This window comes from Argiope bruennichi, chromosome 1 (genome assembly GCF_947563725.1).
Source record: "Argiope bruennichi chromosome 1, qqArgBrue1.1, whole genome shotgun sequence".
In the NCBI taxonomy this organism is placed as follows: domain Eukaryota; kingdom Metazoa; phylum Arthropoda; class Arachnida; order Araneae; family Araneidae; genus Argiope; species Argiope bruennichi.
The window spans coordinates 73,412,280-73,439,157 of NC_079151.1; the positions used below are offsets into that span (position 1 = coordinate 73,412,280).

The 26,878-nt window shown below is 30.2% G+C and overlaps 1 protein-coding gene across 2 annotated transcripts; it reads left to right on the forward strand.

Annotated features, from left to right (window-relative positions):
• Positions 1-5,234: 5,234 nt before the first annotated feature.
• On the forward strand, positions 5,235-26,838 carry LOC129968591 (proton-coupled folate transporter-like). Of its 2 annotated transcripts, XM_056082659.1 has the most exons (7): positions 5,235-5,515; positions 7,253-7,435; positions 13,420-14,514; positions 15,478-15,714; positions 20,164-20,247; positions 23,636-23,792; positions 26,484-26,838. In XM_056082659.1, the coding sequence occupies exons 3-7, from the start codon at positions 13,524-13,526 to the stop codon at positions 26,581-26,583; spliced, it is 1,569 nt and encodes a 522-aa protein (XP_055938634.1). In that variant the 5' UTR covers positions 5,235-5,515; positions 7,253-7,435; positions 13,420-13,523; the 3' UTR covers positions 26,584-26,838. The 2 variants fall into 2 exon arrangements, with proteins under 2 accessions (XP_055938634.1, XP_055938625.1); XM_056082650.1 differs by lacking the exon at positions 7,253-7,435 and having other exon boundaries at positions 5,236-5,515.
• The last annotated feature ends 40 nt before the right edge of the window (positions 26,839-26,878 follow it).

The window sequence follows — 26,878 nt, forward strand, 5'->3', positions numbered from 1 at the left end:
AATTTTTGTGATCCAGTTTTGTCCTAATGGAAAAGCGTTTATGATGTCCTTTTTTCTGTTACAATTCCGAACTTCGTACATAAGACGCATGTCTGCTTTCTAAATGAGAGTCTCACCATCACACAAAAATATTTTCTAATAACAAAGAATCGTTTGAAGCTCGCGTAAGGACATTCAGACTCAATAAAAATGTTTTGCAAACGATTTGATAATGGTAACTAATTAAAAAAAATATCCATAACTGTTCCGTATAATTTCTTCCCAGAAATTAATCATTTTTTAAAGCTATGTCGCTAAACTTATATATCGTCTGCTCTAAAAATATTATATAAATAAAGAGCTTTTTGTTTCGTTCCACCTATTCTCTTCTTCTCCGATCCATATTGCTTTACAAGAATTGTTTCTCTATATTTATTTTACTTACACAAAATTCGGCCCATGAATTCAGGGACACCAATGTAAAAGTTCTATAAAATCAGATTTAAACGCGAATTCAGGTCTCTGTCAGGATGTAATCTCGGTCGTTCTTCCCTTGGTGTAAACAAGGGAATAAAAAGGTACTTCCTTTCAAGCATTTAAAAAATGCTGAGTATATCCTTAAAAATCCTAATTATAGCTTAAAAATTAGTTATCTAATGAGTTGAGTTGGTCTAAACATGTTACCTTTATCTTATAGAAATTAGCTTTGAAAGTTTACGAACAATAGAAATTCTCTTTTTATTAAGAGATTTTTTTTCACCCATTACTCATTTATTACTTGTTTCATTTAATTTGACATGTAGTTTGCAAAGATATCGTTTGATCATTCATGTTTAGTAACCGATTTTTTTATTCACATCCTGATGCTTTAGGTATTTGATATGCTCTACAAATGTGGTCTTCTGATGACAATTCATATTTTATATTTTGAGAATATGAATACAAATTAATTTCTTTAATGCGATAGGAAAAGCCGTATTTGAGAGAAATTAGTTACAAAATTTCATAATGATTTTAATAATAAATTATGAAATAAATTTAAATTAAGAATAGAACATAATAAAAGAACAGTTTTTAAAGCAAACATATTAATTTGATTAATAATAGTTAGTTAAATTATTTAATTAAGTTATACAAAAAAAACTTTGTTTAAGATATGGAGATATTTTGAATATCCTAGCTTTCTTTGTCTTATATATGTATATATGTAGACATAGATATATACATATATGTACAGGGTGGGCAAAAATCCGTAACGACTTTAAAAATTCCTAAATGCTAAACCTTCAAAATAAAAAACGATTTGCAGTTTTAGCATCGGTAAGTCACGGGATTTTTTTTAAATAAGAAAAAAAATTCGAAAAACAGCAGATAAGTGGCGTTTTGTATATAAGTGAAAGAAAAGACACGCAAATAATAAAAATAATGTTACCTATCTATTTATTATAGCAATATGTGTTCCACATGTCCACCACCACAGGTGATAACACATTGCAGGCGTGCCACAAATCCAGCAACGGGACAGTGCAGTTTGCCCGGGTGTATACATAACAACTCTCGGCGGATTTCATCGTTAAATTCCAACAAATTGGATGGATGGAAGCGATATACCAGGGATTCTGAATTTCCTAATAACCTGCTGATCTGCTGGCGTCAGATCTGGAGACAGAGGAGGCTTGGAAATTTGGCTTCCGCCAGCTTCTCGTGCACTGCTAGTCCTGAAGCGGATTCTGATGCAAATGTTTAGATTTGGGCTGCAACGCGCACCGAACATGTCTGCTTTAGACTTGGTCGTCCAGACCTTACATGATTCTCTAGTGATCCAATTTCCTCAAATCAATGAACAAGCTTCATGAGGCCTGCTACTATTAAATGCATTTTTCCCGTCTTCACATTTTTCTAAAGTTGGAATTTACGCAGTGCAACAGTCGCTGATTCCAGGTTCACGTAAAACAGCTTCACCAATAAATCTTTATCTTTTCCACTCAGCATCCTTGTACATTTACATGGCATGCAATGAAGAACTGTTCTGAATCAAGAACGTAAGCATTTATAATCGCCCGTCTTATTTGCATATTTCCAACTAAATCGTTCATACCAGCGCCATCTGGCGGGTGTTTTTGAATTTTTTTCTTACCTTAAAAAATGCCGTGACCAATCAATGCTAAATCTGCAAACCGTTTTTTATTTTGCTAATTTTTTCGCATTTTATGAATTTTTAAACTTTTTACTGACTTTTTACCCACCTTGTATGTATTAGAGTACACTTTAGTACTCGAATAAATCAGATTATTGTTGAATTATAATCTAAATTTTTAACAGATTATGTATAAATGCATATCAAAGCTTGCCATTTATGAAACAAAATATTACTGATGTTATAGAGAAATGAAAGATATTTATTACGTTATGCAACTAAAAATAATTCATCAAAATTTTTTATGTCCTAAAATAAATACATTTAACTTTGTATTCAGTAAAATTTATCCTTGACATATAACATAGCCTACCAATGACTTATAACAGAATAAATTCATTTGCAGTACGATTAAAATTTCAACTCACAAATTGTTATTGAAAAAGCATAAATGCAGTAAATAAGAATGGCCTTGAATACCGAGGATAAAAACTCTTTTCATCGCTGCTGTAAAGAGGACATGACTCCGTGTAACATTCATTGTCAGTCATAGTAAAATCCAGCTGTAAAATTCAAAGCAGTTGACTATAAATTGGTTAATCCTCTCGTTCGATAGGTATCCGGAGAGAAGGGAAGATTATTGAAACAAGTTTGATGTGCCTATCGTCTTTTCATCCATAAACTACTGCGTGATTTCTTTTTTACATTCAGAACTTAAAACAATTCTCTCTGAAAATCACCCAAAGCGATAGATTTCAGCACCTGCCGGAAGAGCTGGCGATTACCGCCTCTAGCTTTTCCTGTAGGCTTCCGGTTGGCGCTTTTAACCATGGTTTTCTGCGAATTTTGTCTTTTTTTAGTGTTTCCTTATTCCTTTAATAGTTTTTTACGTTAAATTTTAATTGCTTTGTGTGGGTGATCAATATTTTGAAGAAGTTAAGCATTATTAGAATTTAAATGCGCTAAAAAGAAAAAAAAATTCTATATTTTTAAAATCACTTAATCCAATATTACAATAAGTTTTCATAGACTTTTGCTAAAATGGGCTTTTAAATGTGTTTAAAATTTGATAATTGGAAAAGTAATTTCTTAATTACTTTTTCCAATTAGAAAGCAAATTATTTGAGAAGAAATCGATTTTTCTAACTTTAACTATTAACAGTGCAACTTTTAAACATTGCAAAACGTTAGGATAATCTAAAACTTTTAACGTTAAAAAAATGTTAAGATACTTCTTTATATAAATATTCACTTGAGATCTTCATAAATTAGAAAACTCAAAATACGCATTCGATTCAGGACTATATTATTTAATATTTTTTTTTAAAGTTGACAGCTATTTAGGGGCTCCGCAACTAGGAAGAAGGGAGGCCTAAACTTTCTGTGCTACCTTCAGGAAGTTCTAATTTTGCGCTTTCAGCTCATTTATAAGGGACGTATACTCGAATTTATTATAATAAAAATCAAATGTCATCAATTAAATTTCAGGGCATTGTTCTCGAGAACTGTATACTCACGTATTCAAATTTGCGTATTGCAATCTGTTTTTGCTTACTGCAATTTTCTGTTTCTTTTCATTTCGCTGGCTGAAAACAAGTCACAAATTTTGTATTAGAGTAGTTACATTGTGTTAAAAAAAATTTTTTAATAGTTTCAGTATTTTGTTTAAAACTAATTTGATTTTTTAATTTGCGAGACACTGAAATCAATTGTCTGGACTTGAAATTAAAGATTTTTTTTATTTAAGTTTCTCATAATATTTGATATCTACAAATTTGAGATTAAATTGATATTCAATTAAAATCTGTAAAAAAGCATAAAGCTTTAAAAATTGAAGAAGAACGAAAAGGAGTTAAAATTCTTGCATTGTCTAAAAGGTTTAAATGCTCCTAGGAAGATTTCTTTTCCTTTTAAAAGATACGTATTAGAATTGATTTTTTTCCCATTAATATTTTAACTTGATCAATGAGAATCATATTTACTAAGCTTTATTATAACCTCGCAACCTGTTCAGAAAAAAAAAATTGAAACAAACATATATACTTATACTTGGCTTGTAAATATATGCGTATCATTTATTATTATCATCTGACATTTTTCCATTATAATGCTTTTATGAATAATTGCAAATGTTATCATTCGTATTATCAATGTGATATTATAATACAAAACTTGAACAAAAACTTTCATTTAACTAACCATATTAGCATTAGTTAATTATTTTGACTCAAATTTCCACCCTTGTATATTTCTGAGTAACATTAAAAAGTTTTAACGTATTAATATTTTATATAAATAAAATTATTTATACATTCGAAAAAGATAAGAGCTCAATTTTACCAGCAGTCTAACCAAAAAAGATTCGTGTCATTTGTAAAGTATAATTAAAAAATTATTTTGCCTTTTGATAAGTTTTCCATCGTGACTTTATTTAGTAACTCTTAATCACTTCACTGAATGTTTTTCTGTATCCCATTCTCTATATTTCTACTGTGGAAAAGAGAATTTACCATCTTGCGATTTTTAAATATTGTTTTCATCCTAAAAGAAAATAAAGCATAGATCAGATCATTAATTTAAAATTTTCTAATCTTCATTTGTAACATTTCTTTCACAGAAAAAATGATAATTCTTTAAAAAAGAAGTTTAATTCTTTTATCAAACATACTTTGTAGCAATAGTTGCATCTGTGTAACTCTTCAGCAGTTACAATAATAATAAATAATTCAATGATCAATTCGTTTAATTGTCTTTCATATGCCTCATGTTGCAAGAATTCTTATCTAATTGCACGATTTTGTGACAGGTAATGATTTCCTTCCTTTTCATCTCATCCTTTGTCTTTCAAGTTACGTCATCAATGCATCAGGAAACGCTTTATTCGAAAAAATGACATGTTACAAAATATTCCATAAAAAGCGAAAAGCGTGCATTCAGCGGCATAATTGCGCGATTTTTCGATAAAATTTAGCACATTGCCGTCTATTGCTAATTTTAGACCTAAGACATTAAAAAGCCATTCCTTCTAGAATAAGTTTTATATGCTCTTTCTTTTTATCTTTTTTAACGTTAAAACAATATTCCAAACATCAAAAAAAATTTCTTAGAAACATCTTGAAATATTTTTACGACTTTTGTAAAAACGGATGTGTATAAACAAATATTACTTTTAACATTTTCTCTCATGTTTTTTTAATTGATTTCTTTTATGCATGTGACCGCTCAGTCATTGTTTTGAACATAGAAGCTCACCGTATTTACAGAATGATTACGTTACTTTATTTAAAAAAACCAGATATCAAAGAATGCGAGTCAGTATGATACGTAAGCTGATATATCTGTCAACCATTGTGGAGAAATAACAGAAGTGATATCAGACTTGCTTTCTCATAACCGCAGGTAAGATCTCATTTTCATTTAACTCATCACTAAATTTACTTTCAAAGATTTTGCATTTTTGTTGCTTATGTGTATTATTTTTATCAGGTTCTTTTATAATGTATGGCGTAATTAATGCAGTAAATAAATAGTGTGGAACTTGGTTAATTCGAAGGAAGATTACGCCACAGTAAAATTCTGATTTAAAACAAAAAAAAAATCTCATTATCCTGGAGTTGGAATTAAAAACTGCAAATAAAAATGACAGCTGCAAGCGAAAACATCGATTTTTAAACTAAAAATGGCATTGTAGATTTCTTTTCATTAAATAATACTTAATTTAAACATTTTAAGAGTAGTTTTAAAAATTAAATATTTCAATTATACTTTAAAATTTCGCAACTTTAAAAATAATAAATTTAAGGAATAAAAATTAATTTTAATGCAAAAAAATTACTGTATTTAAATAAAAATTACATTATAAAACTCTAAAATAAACAGTACAATTCATATTTAATATATTGAAAGTTTTATCAAAAAAGAATAAATTTCTATTGCTTTTTATTTAAATTGCTTTTTTCAGCAATTAAATGCTTGACTGAACTAAAGAATCATAAAAAGAACATCCATTTAAAATTGCAGAAAAGATGAATCGTCAAAATGTTTAACTGACGAAAATAATTCAGAAATGAAAGCATTTTTATAGAATTTTTTATTTTTTTCTTCAAATAATTTTTAAAAAAATTCGAATTATAGGTAATATTTTATATTATATTAAAAGCAAATTTAAAGAACCAGAGAAAGTTTTTATTCTTGATAAATTTGATTTAAAAATATTTAAATTTATCATTCTATAAATATATTATTGACACACTGAAGATATTTAAATAACATTGCCATTAAACTACTTTTTTTCAATTTTTAATTAAAATATTGTATACATTCATTTTAATTAAAACATGTATACTTTCATTTTTTATTAATGTTCCGATGCTTTGTTAAAGATATTTTATGTCAGAAAATAAAATACTAAATGATTTTTTCAAATAAATTTCACTTGCTAGACTGCGTTAAATGTACGACATTATTATTACAATGAAGAAAGAATCCGAGATTAATCAAAGATGTAATGAAAAACATAGATAATTAAAAAAATAAATTCTGAGTATTCAGGAAAATTTATAAAAATTGCAAGCTGTTAATAATCAACAGAATGTGATAAAATTTTGAAGTAATTATCGATAATACCGTAAAACCACTTTGCAGATTGAGCGATAATATATCATTCTTCATCCATGTGAAAAATAAGTATATGCTATAGCAAGCAATCTGTTGTCATTCTGGAGTGAAAGATAAATTTCCTTCAAAACAATTGTTTTATGTTGTTATAATGATTGCATTGAAGTACTGAACTGATACAAAAGCTTATGCGACAAATGGCGAAGAAAGATAATTTAAGCAACGCAATTTTGATTATCATTTTAAAATTTAGAAATATTTGAGCTTTCTGATATCATTAAAAACGTTACGTGTTCCTTAAAAATAATAGAGTTCCTCTCTTTAAATTAAAATCAGTTTATAAGGCATAGAAAAAAAATTGTCTCGATTATTTACGGGTTTTTATGCAATTGAATTTTGCTTGTGTTTATGCTCAATAAAAAGCATAGAGTGTTGAGCTTGTGTTTATGATCTAATAGCGCGTTGAGTTAAATTTTTTATATAGCTCCATGCATATCTCATTGCTTTATGGTCTTTTAGGCACTTGAGTTTTGTTTGCGTTCATGGTCTCTACAAAAAGATGAGTATACTTGTCATTGGTTTATGTTCTTGATAAAATAAATGTACTCCGTTTATTGAAATGAAATTGATTATACTTCGTTCGTAAAAAGTATGCATCGGTATGCATACTGTAAAAAATAAAGTACAGAAGCCATATTTAAAGTAATGTATATTCTTGATGTTCTCTGCTACAAGCTATTTTTAAAATTCTGAACATCCTTACTTCTTAAAGAAATACGATTTCTACCAAAATAATAAATTTAAAAACTGAAAAAAGTTTCAATAATGGAACATTTTAAATGAAGCTGGATTTTTTTTTGTTTCCTCTGAGCCAATAAAAAGCCTGATTATAACCATTTAGAAAATCAACATGATATACAAACAAAAAATTTACATCTTTCAGTTTTATAAATTATTCATTTTTTGTGAAAAATTTACATCTAACTCCATAATTTATTCAATTATTCAATCAATCTCTACGGCATTTCTAATCTAATAAAAATCAACGATATCAGTGCGAAAGTGCTTGATAAAAATTGAAAACATCTGCAAAAAACGTTTTTATTATAAAAATTTTACGTAAGAGAGGGAATAAAATAGTGTCTTAATATTGATAATATTATTACTAAGTAATAACCACATTCTACTAAATTACTAACAGCATTCATTTTATTCATTTTTAAATGAATTTTTAAAGCTAATATTTATGAACCGTATGTCTATATTTTGATGACGTTACTGGTTTTAGCAGATAAATTCAAATTTTGATAATGTGCTGTCCCATTCATGCAATCAAAGAACTGCAATTGCTGTTATTGAAATAGTGAAATTATCATCATAGACTATGTGCCTAAATCATAATATTGCCACTAGAATCAACAAAATTAATATTAAAAATGTAATTTCGATTTGTTAATCATAAGATTCTATACGAAGTTTCTATAATATTATCCTATGGTCTTTAAATATCAGCTAGAAAGAAAACGAAAATTTCATGAGCAGCATTATTGTGACGTTAAAATCTATATTGATTTTAGAAATATTTTTTTCAAAGAGATAGTTCTTAATGGCTATTATTGCAACTAAAATGTAATATATTTACTTAGAAATCATTTAAACATATAAATTATAAACAAAAAAGAAGAAACGCAATGTTCAAACTTATCGTGAAACAATAGATATATTCTCACACCTGTTGAACGACATATTTAAATACGTCATAATGTTACATAAATAATTGTACATCTACTTAGCTTTTTTTATCATTGCTTAACACTTCCTTTAGATAAAAAATTTCTCAAAATACGTAACAGTTGAGTTTTTAACAGCTTTATGCAATTTGCCCTGTGTGCGTGGTGGAACACATTAAATCTTTCTTAGCTTTATGACATGTAACCTTTGAAATGCAAACATTCCGTTGAAGTTTCTGGAAAAGTTACGTATGTTTTGAATTTAATTTAAATAAACTTCCAACTTTCGATTTCCATTGTCAGAATCAAAATGATATTTATCGCCTATATGAAAAGATAATAGCTCCTCAAATATCCAAATCTCAACAACAACAAAATATTAAAAGTATAATAATAAAAATTTAAAATTGCTTTAGGTTTATTATAATGAAGTATAAAGTTAAATTTAATCTTAAAATATAGTTTAATAATACAATTACAAATATTTGCCTTTTATTTAAACATTCCTAAAAGTTAAAATTCATGAAGAATATAATTTTTTTATAAAGCTGTAATCAATAACTCACAAAGATCACAAAGTATTTAATCTATCGATAATATTTTGACCTGGATAAAATTCAGAAGCAAATATTTTTTTATTAAAATCTACTGATAATAGGTTATCAGCTTCTTTTCGGTAGGAGTCAATGCTTTCTCCTCTAATCAGTTTCTGTAGCAGTATTCAGAAATATTTTCATAACTTTTCTAGAAATAAGTTGCATCATTTTCGCTGTTTTAATTATTTTAATTAATTTCTTACTTTGCTTAATGATGTTGAAACTTGCTAAAACTGTAATTCTAAATTTGGGAAATCGTTGCGACTTTAATGTCAAATTCTTCAGGTCAACAAAATACATTCATCTGATCTTTCAAATCAACTCATTCGCTGGATAAAGATAAATTTATTGTTTAACGAAAATAATACATTGATATTAAAAACAATTGCAAACATACAAAGGAAAATAACTTTCTTCTAAATATTAATAGGAAAAAAATCCGGCACAATATAGAAGTAAGTTTAAAGTTTTGTTGATATACGTTATGACTGCTCTTTGAGATATTACTTGGTGACACAGACAATACACGTGGGGAAAACCTTTTTTTTTGTTGTTGTTTGTTTGTTTTGTTTCTTATGGCACTTGCCACTGACAAGCCCGCTGTTACGAAGACAGCGATTTGAGCCTGAGGGGGACGTCTCTTATTTTTTATAGCAGCGCCAACTAGGGCCAAGAGTACGACTTTGCTACTCACGCATCACTCACTCGCTTGCACAACCCCTTTTTACGGGAGGACACATTCACACATCTCACAGATAGAACAACAGAAGAACAACCATGCCCAAACCGGGACTCGAACCCGGGACGCCCACATCACAGGGAAGACGCGCTACCCCTATGCCAGGACGCCGGCACCATTTTTTTTAAACTTTGTGTACCGATGAAGTATTTTATATGTGTTCACTTCCTTTACGACGTCGAATTCACGCATACACGCATTTCAAGCAGAGTCTACGATATATTCTAAGAAATGCAGACATAAGAAGTGAAAAAATAAAATTCGGAAGATTCAGATAGTCACATGCTAGTGATTGGTTTATTTGAAAGAACATTAAAAAAATGCATGTCATTCGCTTGGTTTCAAAGTCTCAAAAGTTCAAAGTTTTGTGAAAATTGTGATTTATTTGGATTTTAATAGGGAAAAAAATCTAGAAATGGGATTTTAAAACCCTCGAAAGTCATTTCGTCGAATTAATGCTCCTAGTGGACATTTTAAAATCCTTATTTAAGGCTGCTAGTGAATATTTTAAACAATTGTTAGTATATTCTGAAAATTTCCCACATTTTTACTTCTGTACTTTTAAAACCAAGCTGATGATGTTGATATCGAATGTGCATCAAAGAATATTAATATGCTTCATAATGCTTAGAGCGATATGGTATACTTTATACTTCTTAGATGTTAGTTTTCTATAAAAAAATCGCATAATTTAAGTATTTCTTTCGCAAAAAAAGACTCTTTAAATATTCTTTTGTATTATTGTGCTTAAAATATTTTTCGTATCGCTATTCGTAGGTAGATTATAATTAGTGCAAGTGAATTGATTAGTTCTGCATAGCAAAGGAGTTACTCCTCTCCGCCCTTAGATATTAAAAAAAACTGAATGCACAGAATTCCTCGATAGCATAAACGGGAACTACAGTTGAATCCTAAGGAACATCAGCGGCCACGGCACAACCCCTCCCATAAAAAGCACGATCTGTCACACCTTTTATTTCCCAGGGATGGGAGAACCAACTATCATGCTAGAAGCTTCTTATCATCCCTCTGAGGTACCCCCACTGAGACTTAATCCTGTATAATTAATTTACTTTAACTGTGTATAACGCATTCTGGTGGAATACAAATTTACAATAGAACTACAGCCTAATTGAGTGAATATATCGCTGATGAGCTCTGCTTCAGATTATTTCTACTTGATGTTGAAATGACCTGGATCAGAGCTCATCAGGAGTATATTAGAAATGAAGAAACAAATGCACTAGCCAAGGAAGCTTTAAACTTAGAAACCCAAGAAATATCTTTCCATGAGTTCAAAATCTAACTCAGAAATGAGACTAAAAAACTAATAATTAATTATTGGCAAGAGGGATGGAATAATTCCATCCAGGAGCGAGCAGTCTATCAACATTTTAAAAACGTTTCTGTTAACCGAATTGAGGATGACTTTTATCTTAACCAAGTATACACTGGCCATGGTGTATTTTATGTGCATCAAAATCCGACTTGTCAGTGTGGCACCGAAGAAGGCTCTATAAATCACGTGATCAAAGCCTGTGCATTATGGCGAGAACGCAGACTCAGATGGCCAAGAAATTGGGTGTCTCTTGACGTAGAAGAATTCATAAAATTTCCAGTCATTAAATCTTCTATTAGGGACATTTTGTCTTTAGCTCTCTCCTAATGTAAAAAGTTAACCCTCATTTTAATGCATTTTATGCATTTTTAATGTTTCACAACTTAATATGTAAAGTAAAATATAATGTTTTTTCTTCCGTATTCCTTTTTTGTACCAATATGTGTTTTCTCTAGAGGATTCTTTATTGTTTGCGAGCGTCCAATGTCATCAAATGTAGTTTGTTCCTGCGTACTAGGTAGGGTTGCGCTTCGGCGGCCCCATCAAGTTTTCCGCATGGCCTCTGGCTAGGTAGGGGTATCGCACAGTATGTTCAGCGACAGAGTGAATCGTGTATAGTTTCTAAGTAGTATTTTATTTTTTATGATAATATTATGTATAACTGCCGACAAGAATGCGTTTATTCAACCCACCTATCATACTCATTTAACTGACATTTGCTGTGCTTTAAGTGACGTCTTACTTCTTTCCACGTGAAATACAGTGAATTCCAAAAATAGCTCAGTACTTGACATTCGTCACATGAGATTCGCCTTTCACAAAATTTGTCAGGTGCAAATACTCATTATGATTATTAAAAAAAATCGGATTCTAAAATAATATATCAAGTGTTAGTCTGAATTGAATTAATGTTAATGGACTAAATTTAACATATAAAAGAATTTTATAAGAGCTTGATTAATATTAAGACCCAGTAACTTTCTAAGATTATTACATAATTTAATTTGATTTATTAGATTAATATATCATTTTGAAATCAGAAAATAAATTTGTGGGGGTATTTTGTACTTTTGTAAACAAGTATGTGGGCGCAAAAACACAAGAAGCCAGATAAATGAAGTTTAGTATGTGGTCATGACAGCAATATTCTACATCCATGTCAAATTTTGGACGTAGGAGTTCAAAGGGAAGGCATTGAAATTTACTTAATCGCTTTTCTGCATGGTACAATGAAGCAAAAAGCCCATATAGTCTAGATATAGAGAAAGTCATAGTAGAAAACTTCTTCTAATTTAAATATTCAAAAAATATTAAAGAAAAGAGAGAAATAAATGAAAAACGGAAAAATAAGATTGGACTTTGCTTATAAGATGAGATATAACTGAAAACTATGAATGATCTAGTTCCAACCTCGCCTTAACACCCGGGTAATCTGAATGGCTGATTCGTCCTGAAATTAAAATGGACTCTGTGGAGAATGCATTACAGATCCTATTACAGTTCCGCTCATGCACCTACCACTCGGAGGGCAGGATAGCATGGTTGGTAAGCGTTGGATTCGCATTACTTGGGTTCTGAGTTCGTGGCCCGCCGGCCGAAGACCCGTCTACTTGGTGGCTGATGTACACTTAAATCTGTCATAGCTACAAACTCCTTCAAGTTGAGAAAATGCCGCTGGGGTTACTGGATCAGAGGTGATCGTTCTCTGATTCTGGTCTAAGTTACGATCTGTGGATGAGTGAATGAAATGTATGAATGAAGTCCGCCCCGTAAAAAGAGCTGTGACGGATGAGTGGTTAAAACGTACTCTTGGCCATAGATAGCGTTACAGAAACAACGGATTCGACCAAATTCGACCCAAAATCACTGACTTCGTCAACGGGCTTGTCTATGATAAGTGCCATAAGTGTCAGCAACAACAACATCTACCACTCACAATATACTATGGACATTCGTTGAAATCTGAGCAATCGACCGCACATAAATCATATACCCAATAGAAAGGCGAAAAACATGTATCAAGTCAGAATCTTCTCTTTAACCATATCTAAAGGCAAAAATCAAAATATAAAGATAACTTAATAGAACGGTGAAAAAATTGAATTTTACCTTCAAAAAAGAGATGCTGAAAGGTAAAACAAAATTTTAAAAAAATCTACATTCTTTCAGATTTCAAACAAAGAAATATTTCCTCAATAAACTTATAAGAACAACAGTTCAACTTTTATTATTGTATATATATAAACATATATTAGTAAGATAAATATGTATTTTATTTTCAGGAAGAAATCGAAATTGTGCCTGTTTCCAGTTATGGCCTAGTGACTACATATTTAAATTTCATTTTCTTTCAATAACGAAGAAGATAATTGTGAATCGAAACAAAATGCCTCCTACTCGTACAGTGTCGATTGATTCACAAGGCATGCAGATAGTGGAACTGCATCGTACCGAGAGCATGCCAACTCCACCAGTTGAGTTTGAGAAGCAACTGACTGACGCTCAATCGAACAAAGAGGAGGATGTCTTTTCATACATAACTTCGAAAGTGAGCCCTGTCATCTCCGAACTCAAACAGCTCAAAATCGAAGTTGTCATGTTTATGTATATGTTCTCATACATCATGCGTTCGGTGTCTTCTACCAGTATGATACTCGATAAAGTGTGTATTGTTCACCTGAATGAATCAGAATACGTTTGCCACCATTTAAAAGATCACAAAGATCTCAAAACCACAGTCGAAAAGATAGCAAACAACTACCATCTTGGTCATTCTATGTTACAAATGATACCTTCAGCAATTTTGGCTTGCTTCATTGGAGCTTGGAGTGACAAATATGGTAGGAAAGCACCAATAGTCTGCGCTCTGATTGGAATCATTATAGACGGGCTAGGATCTTCAATTTGTGCAGGACTTTTTTACACTAGAGTGGAATATTATTTTATTCCTGCTATATTCACGGGCCTCTCTGGTGGCTTCATTGGAGTATTCACTGTCCTCTACAGTTATGCATCAGATATCACGACTTTCAGACAGAGAACTATGAAGTATGCTATCATGGAATTAGCGTTCGGTCTATCCATGCCCCTTGGAATCTTGGCAGGTGGTTTTCTGTTTCAGGCTTATGGTTATTTTGTCGTGTTTATGGTATCAACTGTTGGTCACGTTCTTGCTTTGGCATGGGTGTTGTTCGTACTGGAAGAAACGAAGGGTTTAGACAACACAGATCCGTGGAGAGAAAAATTTCGAAATTTTTGGTCATTCCAGCCTGTTTTAGAAAGTTACAAGGCAACCGTCAAACCGAGACCTAACAAGGGAAGGGAGCAAATTTTGCTCCTTATGCTCGCTATGGGAATTGCGGTTCTGTCTTTTTCATGTAAGTAATTTATTTCATACTTTAAATGTAAAAATTGGTCATTCGTTTCTTAATAGAGCATAAAACAAGAAATGCTTTTTTAAATGCCTATTCCACTATAAAAGTATGTTAAATGAACTGCATAATATCAGAATATTATTGTTTATCTCTTGATGGTTTTATACGGTGATTGTCTCAATAGGAAATATACAATTTCTTCGTTTGATTCAAAATATTTATTTTTAGACAAAATCTACCTTATATTATTTACTAAAGGTTACTTAATTTTTCAATCCATTATCAAAAGAATTGTTAAATTGAATTACAATATTCCATAACTCAGAATTAAAATATTCTACTGACAATTCGTTTGAATTGTTCCTGGATTCTAATTAGATGGTCAATATCTTCTGTTCTCAACATAAATATCGGTCATCATAAACACTAGAGATTTTTCGGACACATTTCCTTATATTTTATTGATTCATAATATTTTCATAACAGAAATATTTGAACAATGAATATGTTCATAACAAAAATAATTTCTTTGTAAATGTCTAGTTGGTGCTTTCTACGAAATAAAAAAAGCAGCATTTTATTTTTAGAATTTTGAATTGAACTAACCATTGCAAAGACGTTTCACTCGAACCAGGTTTAATGTACGATTGGTAAAATACAGAGAGAGGAAAATGAGCAAATCAAGATGAAAGACAATGTTGCCAACGGGCACACCAAAATATTACATTTTCGACAATACTTTATTCTTCCTTCCGGTTATTTATTATTGTCATCTGCCATCTTTACTTTTCAATTGCTTCGTAATTCCTATGACCAAATATGATCAAAGACTAATGCCTCCTCCAACATATTACGTTTGCCGTCTTCTTTTATTATAATTAGCTCCTACTTTAATTATTATTAAAGTAGGAGCCATCATCATAAACACACACAAATAACAAATCTCTCTCTCTTTTTTTTTTACAGCGACAGCCAATATCAATTATTTATATGTTCATCACATGTACGACTGGGATAATACCAAGTATTCAACAGTACATTCAATATTTTCTATCATTGGAGTTTTCTGCATGTTTATCGCCGTTCCTGTATTCAGGCGCTTTGGTTTCGACGACCCAACTCTCGGATTAGTTGGCATATGTTCCCTGCTTGCCAAATTCATAACGATAGGCCTGGCACAGAGAGTAGGAATTTATTTTCTCGGTAAGAGCTTGATGTATTTTATTCTCAAGGGTTTCGTTCATTTTTTTAACTCTCTCCTATTTTAAAAAAGCTGTCAATTACAGTAATGAGAATGTTATGTGTGTTAGTGATTCATGTTTACATTAAAAATCAATTATCATTGTTCTGGTTTCACTTTTTTTCATTTAGTATGAGTCACTAATAAGTAATGAAATTATTTTCATAAATGAAATTATTTAATAACAATGTTTCTAAATAGAAAAAGCTTTACAACAAAAAATTAGTTAAAGATATTTTTATATAAGATGTTTGGTTAATTCTCCAACGTCGAGTAAAAATTTACAGAATAACTTCCTAATATATTTTTGAAACACTGAATGCAGCTTAGCCTTGTATAATAAGGAATGCATTTCAATTGTTTTGTCTCTTAAGAGAGATATTGACGTTATTTTTTATGATAAATCGTTGCTTTTAATTAAAATATATAATTATTATTCAATTCAATCAAAATAAAATTTACCATAAAACATGTATATAAAAATGAAATAAATAAAAACAATATATTCAGTTAAAATAAAATATATTTTGAAACTGCTCAATGGCAACTTCAGAATTAAAGACATTGCTTTTAGTCATTCAGAGAGAGAAACTCTTCGATATTAAAAAACATATCATTTCAGTGGAAATCAGCAATAGCGGTCTCCCCACAATTTTTTTGCACAAATTTTAAACCTTGGGTAAAATCGCGAATGCCATGTTCAGTTTTTATTTTCAGAGTCCCACATTTGTGCTTCATAATATAATGAAGAAAACGGAGTATGCATTTTTAATCTCGAGCTTCATAAAACTTTAGCAATTAATCGTAACTCGCAAAGTTTCTTTTTATTTGACCGAATGAAACTAACATTTCACAAGCAATTACAAGTTTAGTAATAAGATGCCATATCTTTATTTAAACCATTGCCTTTCTGAATTATCACTCTTAAATGCTTGTATAAGCTTAGATGAATAGATGGTCAGCCCTTTGACAAATTTGGTTTAAAATTAAATTAAGATCTACAGCTAAAATACTAAAAGTACCTACAAAATTCTATTTACGTAGCTTTTTAGATTTGAGTTATCATGTTCGGATGCATGTGAAAATACAGAACGGCAGGCAATCAATTCTATGGCGGTTTTAGATCAAAATTTTACGCAGATCTACATTTATATGCTAAAGCTGTTATTGTGTGCCTTGATACAAGTGTTAACACTTTTCTTGGCAATACAAGTTTATTATATTTTAAGAATTAAATGATCGATAACTATTTACATGCATGAAACTTTAGTTTAAATTTAAAATTTCTCAGAGTTCCTACTGGAGCTCCTACCAACACACACTCTTACCAGTACCAGCCATACACTCCCGGGCAACTCTTCCTCTCACTTCACTTCATCTCCTTTTAGCCATGTGGCCTGAACATCTATGGGGAAGTTAGAGGCATAACAGCTGTTTACCAAATTTTAGTTTTCTAGCTTTTTTGCATTTTGCAGTTATTTTGTTCATTTTTATTCTAATAAACAGATCAATTTCCTCTGAGTAGATTTCGTTTAAAATTGAATAGAAATCTACATTTTTTTTTCGTAAAAACTACATATTGAATTTTAACAGCTTGGTTCTGAGTGCTTTTTGAGTTATCGTGTTCACAAATCGGCATAATTCCAAAAAAAAACGTGTTAATCAGACATAGCGAGGTCTGAAACTGGGATATTCACAAATTTTCTGTTTTGTTGGGTTTTGGAAGATTAAAATACTTTTTCTTTGTATACTTCATATATTTGTATACTCTTCCAAGAGACAATTTAAGTTAATCTTTAAAATTCCGTGTCCCAAATGGTGCATGTAACTTTATGAAAGGAGACTAAACTTTCCTCAACAATATTTTCCTCAGCTTTACTGTGTTTTCTCATAGTTATAATCCATATCAAACTGAATTCGAGAATTTTTCAAAAATACATTCTATAATGGAAGAATAACCTCTTTTCAGAAGAGAAATTAATTTAAGTCTCGAGTCAAAGCAGCCATTATTTTCTACTTTCTCAAGTGTGAAATATACAAAAATAAATATTCTGTAATCATCAAAAAATTCGTACTCAAGGTTTTAACGAACCTTCCTGAGTTCGAAAAAGCATATTTTTGAAATTATAATATCTGCGAATGCGATGACTCAAAACAGGTTACACTTAGGCGGAGGAAATTTGGTATGTAGCCTTAACACTAAAGAGACAAATTTTGAAAGAAATCCATTTTCGGGAAGTATATCAGAGGAAACATCCGATAAAAAAATGGATAAAGTGATGATGTCGTGTTCGCGTTACCACAGAAAGTGGGTGCAGTAGCTTCTGAGTGTAAAGACCCCTGAGCACCCGAGGGCAGAAGCCTGACTTCTAGCTCATATGAAGATGAAACTCACATTCGCTCATCATTCGCTTGCACAACCCCTTTTTGCAGGGGGGCACGTTCACACACCTCACAGATAGAACACAGATGAAGAACAACCACGCCCGAACGGATATCGAACCCAGGAAACCCAGGTCACGGAGAAGACGCGCTACCCCTATGCCAGGACGCCGGCAGATGAATAAAGTAACTACAAAAAGTAAAAAGTTAGATGAATAAAATTTGGTACTCATTTTTATCATTTTCATCAATTCGATCCGTATCAAATTTTGCGACAAATCTATCAACAAGTAAGTTCATTCGCTTATTTACAAGCGATAACTCAAAAACAAAACGATTTAATTGAAAAAAAAATTGTCACTCGATCTTGCTACCAAATTTGTAAGTTTTGTGAAAGAAAAATTCCATTTGGTCAGAAAAAAGTTTCCAAAATAATAATCTGAGTACTAGTGACGCTCAAAACTTTGCTCGCGATTTATAATTTTTATGCGCGTGAAGGAGAATATGCAAAACAATATGTGAGAAAGTTTCAGGAGACCACTCCCGGTTGTTGGATTTATATCTGTCTGCTCGTTTGTTTTTAAATACTTCTCAAAAATGTATAGTTGGATAAATAAAATTAAATATACAGTCCTGTCACATAGTTTGTAAATTTTTGGATGAAATCCGTTTAAAGAAAATCTGTCTGCCTGAAAATTCCAAAAAGCTAAGTGGGAGAAATTTGGCGCATAAATTTATCATCAGAAATATAGATGCTTGATAAAAATTCGATGGAATGACCATCTGTTTACTTGTTTATTCGTATGCATGTGAACATGATGAGTAAAAAATGCAACAACTTAAAAAAATCAAATTTGATAGGTTGCTATGTGACCAAAATTATATAGATCGGTGTTGAAATTCCTATCCATTCTGTTGAGAAGGTACCTAAAATTTATACATAGCTTCCATTATTATCCTACGACACACAAAGCTTTGAATTTTGAATCACAGAAAATGGAAGTCAGGTATTAAGAGCCTCGCTCTTGCGTAACTTCTGTTACCTTGGAGAGTTTGCTCATTTCATCTCCACCCCTAAAACGTTGAGGGCAGACAGGAGTGAAAAAATATGGAGCTATGTTGGCTAAGCTTCTGAGAAAGTTGAAAGAAAAATAAGCTTTCTGGTTTATATATCACCAGAAGGAGTGTCCACCCTCGAACATAACAAAATCTAATAATTGTGTTTGTAAACATAAAAAAACCTCACAATGAAAAGCCTATTCCAATTTTACTGCTCAGTAATATGCAAATTCTTTACTATTTTTCTCTCAATTCTAATTTTGCACTTCTTTATTTGGATTTTTGAAACGATTTCAAATTCCATTGTAGAATACGCTATTTCACAGAATACAATTTCCTCACTGGCAGGCTTCATTATAAAATATTCTCCAAATATCGAATAAAATGTTTTTTCTCAGATTTTTTGAATAATTAAGCGTGATGAATGTCTGTTGATATTCATAAATAAATGTTTGCTTAAAAGTTGAAATCGCAATTTAAAACACCATCGCAACCGTGTGATGCCAAAATTTGCTAAAGCCATTACAATATTCATTTATCATTCTTAAAAATTTGTATTTGATTAAAATGTTGTTTCATTTAAAATTTAAAAGCAAAAAATCTTTAAAAAAAATTATGAACCTAGTTAAAATCAGGAATAGATCAATAGATAGAATTGTTGCATCATCTTAATATAACAAAAGGTCAATTTGTTATGCCAAAAAATTTTCTATTTCAAGATGTCAGAAAAGAGAATAAATCATTAAGTTCCTTTTCCCCCAAAAAATATTTTTCACTGGCAAAAAGAATTTGAGATTAAGCGTTTATAAGAAACAATCTTCATGAAATATTAACACATAAACACAAAGACTAACACATTAATAGGACATTAAAAAACTCAAAAAGTTTAGAGATTATTTCCTTGATGTGATGATTTTGATAAATAGTTCAATAGTAAAAATTTTGATACTATTCTTGCCTTTTATTTCTAGGAAATCTTTTTGGCCTCCTGGGATCCCTCAGTACTCTGGCAGGCAGATCCAGAATCTCTAAAGTTTCGTCAAAGAATGATATAGGTAATATTAAATCAATGAAGTTAATTTACGCAAACTTGCTCATTTTTTTAAAAATGTCGTCTGTGTTTATTTGAACTTTACAAAAAAAATATTTCACTGTTTTATTTTATGAAAATCAGACAGTAAAATGCCATTTTTGGAAATGAAAAAGTGGTAGTAGATTGCAAAATATTTGATAAAGGGAACATCGTATAAATAACATCTTAAATTCCATTTACTAAAACTGAAAGAATAACCAAATTAAAAAAATGTATTGTAAGAAAATGTTGAGTATCTCTATAAAGGTCAGGTTTAAATAAAAGATCAGGTTTGTTTAGATAGACAAATGGATTAACCAAATTGATTAACAGAGTCAATTAGCTGCTAGCTCGAATTTTTTTTTTTTTTTTCCATAACGGAAATCGAGATTTTTCGATAATTCGATCCAGCAGACCTTTTTATATATGTACATCAAATTTCGTTACGAAATTCACAATAGCTATATTTAATTTTATCTGCGAAAAAGTCTTTCCAAAAAAAAAGTTATTACAAGGGAACCGTATATTAAGAAAATATTAGCTAAATATTTAAAACACACACACACTTTTTCTCGAATTTTTTGTTCACGGGAATTTCTGAACGATAATCAGCATGATTTAGATTTATTCTTAATTTGAGTAGGATATTCAAGTTATCAACATTAATACGTTGAAATACGCTCAACCAATTTTTTTAAAAATCGCTCATTAGTGAGATCCGAATATCATAAAGATATTTTAAGCCAATAAAATCTTCGGTCGCTTCTTAAGGAAACGATTTATAATCGAATAGGAAATTTATTAAGTTTCATAAGGTTATCTTATAATAATAAAAATATTACACATTTGATTTTGACTTAGAGCTCAACAATATTTTAACTATTTCTATGCTCTAAGCAAATGCTGAATATTTAAAGATTTTTTAATAAATATTTAAAGATTTAAAGATAATTCAATATTTAAAGATATTAACTTATGGAAATATAACGAAAGTAAAAGTTAATTATCGGAATGAAATTCCACTTATTTGGTTATAAAACTGAATGAGGATGATATTTATGGTGATGAAACAATATTTGAAGAATTGAATTTTGCATTAGAGGTTCAAAATTGTATGTATATATATATATATATATATATATATATATATATATATATATATATATATATATATATATATATATGATTTCTATTTCATTTATTTGCAATCGATAATTGCTGATAATAATTAATAAATGATTATATACAATAAATGATTATATATTCTTATAAAGAATCGTCTTGCAATAAAATTTTATAAAGTTCGAGTGGAAAAAAACATTAATTTGGTTTTTAAAGAGAGCAAATTTCAAGTTAACTTAAAATCGTGTGATCTGAAAATCAATTTAATATCCAACTAGCGATAATATGAGGGCCGTTAAAGCTGTATTTGACGAAGAATTGACATATAAATGCAAATAAATTTAAGATACGATCCCAAAAAAGTGACGGTTTCAAATCGACTGTGGGAATATTACAATTTTTGTATATTCAAAAATTATTTGAGGTATTTTTTTGAAAATTATTTGAGATACAATTTTTTGAATTCCGATATTTTAATATGTCAGTTTAGATTCTATGCAAAAAATTTTACCATGAAAATATTCAGTTTTTCCCCATATTCATGTTTAAAAACTCATTGAAAACTATTACATTAGTGGTATTCATGTGTTTATTTCAAATTTTATGAAATATAATAATTTTTTTATTGAAAGAAAAAATTCGTGAGAAATGTGTAATAGTTTCCATGATATCATCTAAAGATCATAAGACTGATATAAAATTGAAAAAACTCATTTTTCTGGACCTTATAACTCTCGAAATTATAACTAAAATTCTATAAGATTTTATTGAGAGGTAATTTCATAACGATAATTCAATCCAGCAAAACATTTTGATAACTGTAATGGAAAAACATCGAGAAAGTAGTTAATTAATTATGTTAATGAACTCTATTTATCAATTTGTTGATTGAAACAACTTTCTAATGAAATTAGGAAAAAAAACCCAGTGCACCATTGAAGAGAATAATTAATTGTTGGCATAAAAAATGCATTCAGTACTTCTGATGTAATTTAATAAGTTTTGAGAAAATTTTAAAAAATAGTTACTTTTTCAAAAAAATATATATAAGAATTAAAATTAAAATTCCTGCTTGCCGACATTTTAATTAGTTACATTAACTAAAAAATGTATATATGTCAACAATAGCATTCGCTCAGTAGCTTATTTTAAATATCATATATATGATTCAATCGTATAAACTATTAATAGAGCCAGAACCGGATTTATAGGAGTTCTATATAGGAGAGAGGGGATTTTTAAGCAATGCCAGATATCCTTTTAAATTTAGTTTAATCCCAATAGAAGCAGCTTTTAAGTAATAAATATTACGAGAACACTGAAACAAATGTTTAATTGCCTATTACCTTCAAGGGAATTCAGCATTTCACATATAAAAAGAATTGTTTGAAAATATTTTCAATCAAAAGGAGAAGATATGGAAAGGTTTTTACTGTTTTATAAATACTCAAATGGAAAGCTGACCAGGATTATGAGGAGTTCAGTCACTTTTTCTATGTCTACTTTGCATATTCGATAATCCGACCCAGAACTGAGATGTCAATTTTATAAAAGTCTTTGATTTATGTATTCTCGAAAGATGCATTCGCATAGCTCCCATTGCGGATGATCTTTTTATCTACTTTTATTTTTGCTTGTATCTACTGCTCTACTTCTTAATAATGCTTATAGTTCTATAAAAAATTTTAATATAATATATAAATAATAATCACAATCTCATATATTTTACCCTTTTTTTGTGAATTTTTAAATTATTTTCAGGGACTTTTGTCCGCTCTATGCTGCCTTAATCAAATTACCAACTCATTTTGTTGCGAAAGCAAATAACTTAAACTTTTTTAAACGCTGCATTTAAATGGCAGTTAATAATATTTAGATGTGAAAGATTACAGAATCCATTATATCCAAACTTTACAAATTATGAGAATGTTAACAGTCTATTTAATTTAAATAATACTTTGATAACGTGTCCATATTTAGTATCACAATACATCAAGCCTGTATTGTGAGGAACTCTGTACTGTTAAGGTATTGTGAACTGCCCAGCAGATTCTCTCCTGGCTTTTTCGGCTGACTAAAATTTAAGATTACTAAGTTTGTGTGATTTAAAAATTAAATACTGATATAACAACACAATTTTTAAGAGAAATTTGAAATATACGCCCGAAAATTAAGTGTTCTCACTGATTTCTTTAATTATTAATATTTATCTTTCAATTTATAAAATACTGGATTTTTTTTTCTTTCAGGCAAGATCTTCGCTTTCCTCACTTCCGCAGAGGCGATCCTCCCTATAGCTGCCGCGGCCATCGTATCCCAGGCTTTCAATGCAACTTTAGATTTATATCCAGGCACCACTTATTTAGTGCTGGGGTGTACGATGGTGATACCTCTTGGAATTTATATGTAAGTTACAACACCAAAAAAAAAATTATAACTTCATTTTGTTTATACCACATTATTAATTTATGGTATTGTCGTAATTAGGATTGCGTGTATTTACTGTTGACTCCAATTATTGGGACGTTTGAGAAAAATAATTTTGTTTGCATTTTAATTAAAGAAATTAAACATTTGATTTTTATTACGAACTTCACCGGGGCAGAGTGCGCGAGCGTTTCGAAGAGGAGATAATAGCTTCAATACCCAGTTGATGAGCGGACGCCAATTACTTCACGCACAACCTCGACGGAACCTGAAGTATACAGATATTTGATATGATTTACTTTGATTTATATTTCTATGATTTATTTATGATATATATATATATGATTTATGATAAATATATATGATTTATAATAGGCATTCATTACAATATTATGCAACACTCATGATGGAAAAATCTCTCAAAACCCTTTACAGGGAAAATAATTAGTCCTATGCATCACCTATGAACGTACAACCAGTGCATTTCTGGAAATCAAACTCATTTGATGGTGATGCATATGTGCATTTTGAACTGGAACCATATTTAAACACCACTAGATGCTTCCCAGCATGCATTACTTTTAAAATTAGTTTTAGTATCTGACATTCAGTATGTTCATTTTCAGCTTTTGGTATTTTACTCATCAATTGTTACAGGAGTGGAGGGTAAGAGTAATGTAAATAAACAGAGCTGGGTTGTGAACTTTCCCACATGATAGAATCATTCGAGTTTCTGATCTCCCTCCGAATACTTTTCTTCTTTTTTTATTATTACCATGTAACCGTAACTAGTCTTTTTTATCGTCAATTCTGTTGTATTTTGCATTAGCTTTCGGTTACATTTAGCGCAATTCTCTTTTTATTGCGGTAAGCCTTGGTTTCGGTTTATTATGGCAAAAAAAAAAACGATTTGTCAGAAGAAGAATGTGCTCATAGTATAAATGAAGTAATAATCTAAAAAGGTAGAAAAAAAATGACGATGTTAAGACTTATATTTTTTGTGATTTTCTTTTCAAAGTTAGACTTAGTGACGCAAAACCCCCTTCCTGTGGGTTGATTCCTTTCGCGTACACTCCGTCCCGTGCGTAAGTTTAGGATAAAGGCCTTCCCTCCCGAAAGGTTAGAACAGGAAATGTCAAATTTGACGCGCAGTTAGTAATAGATGCTCACTAAGAAATGGTTTTTCAAGTTTTTATTAATTTTGTTATTGGAAATTAATAGAAGTTTTAATATTTTTCCCTCGATGACTTCGGTAAAACTACTTAATTTTGACCACTTTAAAATTCAAACAACAAACTTTTCAGTGATACCAATTCGAATGGCTCGGATTGTTAATACTTGTACTATTAAAAGAAGTTTAAAAAGATGACAGATTTGCTTATAATACAAATTGATCCTATAAACTGTACGCTTTTCTTTGCCTATTAATTTATTTGCTATGATTCATAACCTTTGTACCCATCTGTAGCTGTTGGGGGATGGGGGGGGGAGACATGTTGTAAGTTCGAAGAATATCAATGGAAAGATATCAATTCCATCCTCCTGTATTTTAACCAGCATTCTTCAAAAACGATAAAGCAACATACGGTAAGGTATTCATCGTTGCAGATGTTAGTTGTTTTGCAGGTTTTTCTAAGCAGATTGCAAATATGGGCCAATTTTTCTTTAGAACCCGTTAAAATGATAACAATATCCATTTTTCCATTTTTCATTTGTTGGTGCATAAGTTAGCTCTCACTGGGTGGCTCTTCATAATTGAGGATGAGAAGCTTCCGGTATGGTGGTTGGTTTTCGCCCCCCCCCTGGTGGATGCGCAAAAGGCTGCTCCCATCGATTATGTGACGTACTTCCCAAGGGAAGGTTGTACCGCGGCCGGTGATGGCCCTTAGGACTCAACCATAGTTCCCGCCAGTGTTGCTGTTCCGGCGGTCCAATCTTTCAGATTTCTCTGTGTGCCTTCGGGTGGAGTGGAGTAGCCGGTTATAGGTACATAATTTAGATGTTTAACTTGTGCTATATAGGTTCTCCAACATTTTAACTAGTTATAGTTCAGAAAATATATAATCTATACATGATTATAAATTTTCATTGATTAAAGACTTTTAAACTTTTAAAAATATATACTTTTTAGTCTAGAATTATAATTTAGTCTTTTTATTATTTTGCCCAGAATATTGCAACAAATCTCTGTAGAATATTGATTATTGACACTCTGTGCAATTTGATTTCTTACAAAAGCTAGAAACAAAATATTAATTCATCAAACAAACAACAACAAAATTAAAACACAATATAAAAAAAAGAAAAGAGATTAGATTGAACTGAAAGGGAGAAAAGCAACTTTTATAGAATACAATAACATTTATCGAAATTGATGAAATTACAGTGCTGTTTGTATTCAAAAAATAGCAATTGAATGTGATCTGCGCCATTTATGGACAAAAATTCTACATTCATTTAATTAATCTAACATGATAATTTCTATATTTTTTTTTAGTAAACAGGCTTTTTTCTTTTAAATAAATCCATATTAGACATGCAAATAATACGTATAAATGCAAATGACTATCACTTCGTTGACATTAATTTGAAAAAAATTCTAATAGTAGTAGCTATTATATTTCTTATTCTATTTATTCACCAAAATGAAACTTTTTTTTTTTTTTGTAGATGGATGGCCCGTCTACCTGCAGCTGATTATGAAGAAATGTACAATAATCCACAACAAGAAGAAAATGAAATTAAAAATGAAAAGAAACTCAGATTTTGAAGAAAGCAATCCGAAAATTGCTGGTGTTTTGAAATGAGATAGGTAAAATGTTATTTTAGGAGAAAAAAAATTTGATGTTAGCAATTAGCTATTGAATTATTCCAAACTCTGATAAGATATAAAAATGACATTTGGAGCTAAAAAATATTGATTTTTTTTTGTATTTTTTGTATGAATCGTACAAAAATATATGGATTAAATTCAAATGTAAATATCAATAAATTCTTTCGTTGAATATATATGGATCAAAAGTTGCTGTAACTGCAGAAATAAGAAATATTAAATTACTAGTAAA

Bases quoted from the DNA above. Each gene is read 5' to 3' on its own strand.
- LOC129968591 (XM_056082659.1), top strand. From the start codon at position 13,524: ATGCCTCCTACTCGTACAGTGTCGATTGATTCACAAGGCATGCAGATA. The intron at 14,515-15,477 runs GTAAGTAATTTA...TTTTTTTTACAG, and splicing joins TGCGGTTCTGTCTTTTTCAT to CGACAGCCAATATCAATTAT. The intron at 20,248-23,635 runs GTAATATTAAAT...TTTTTCTTTCAG, and splicing joins TTCGTCAAAGAATGATATAG to GCAAGATCTTCGCTTTCCTC.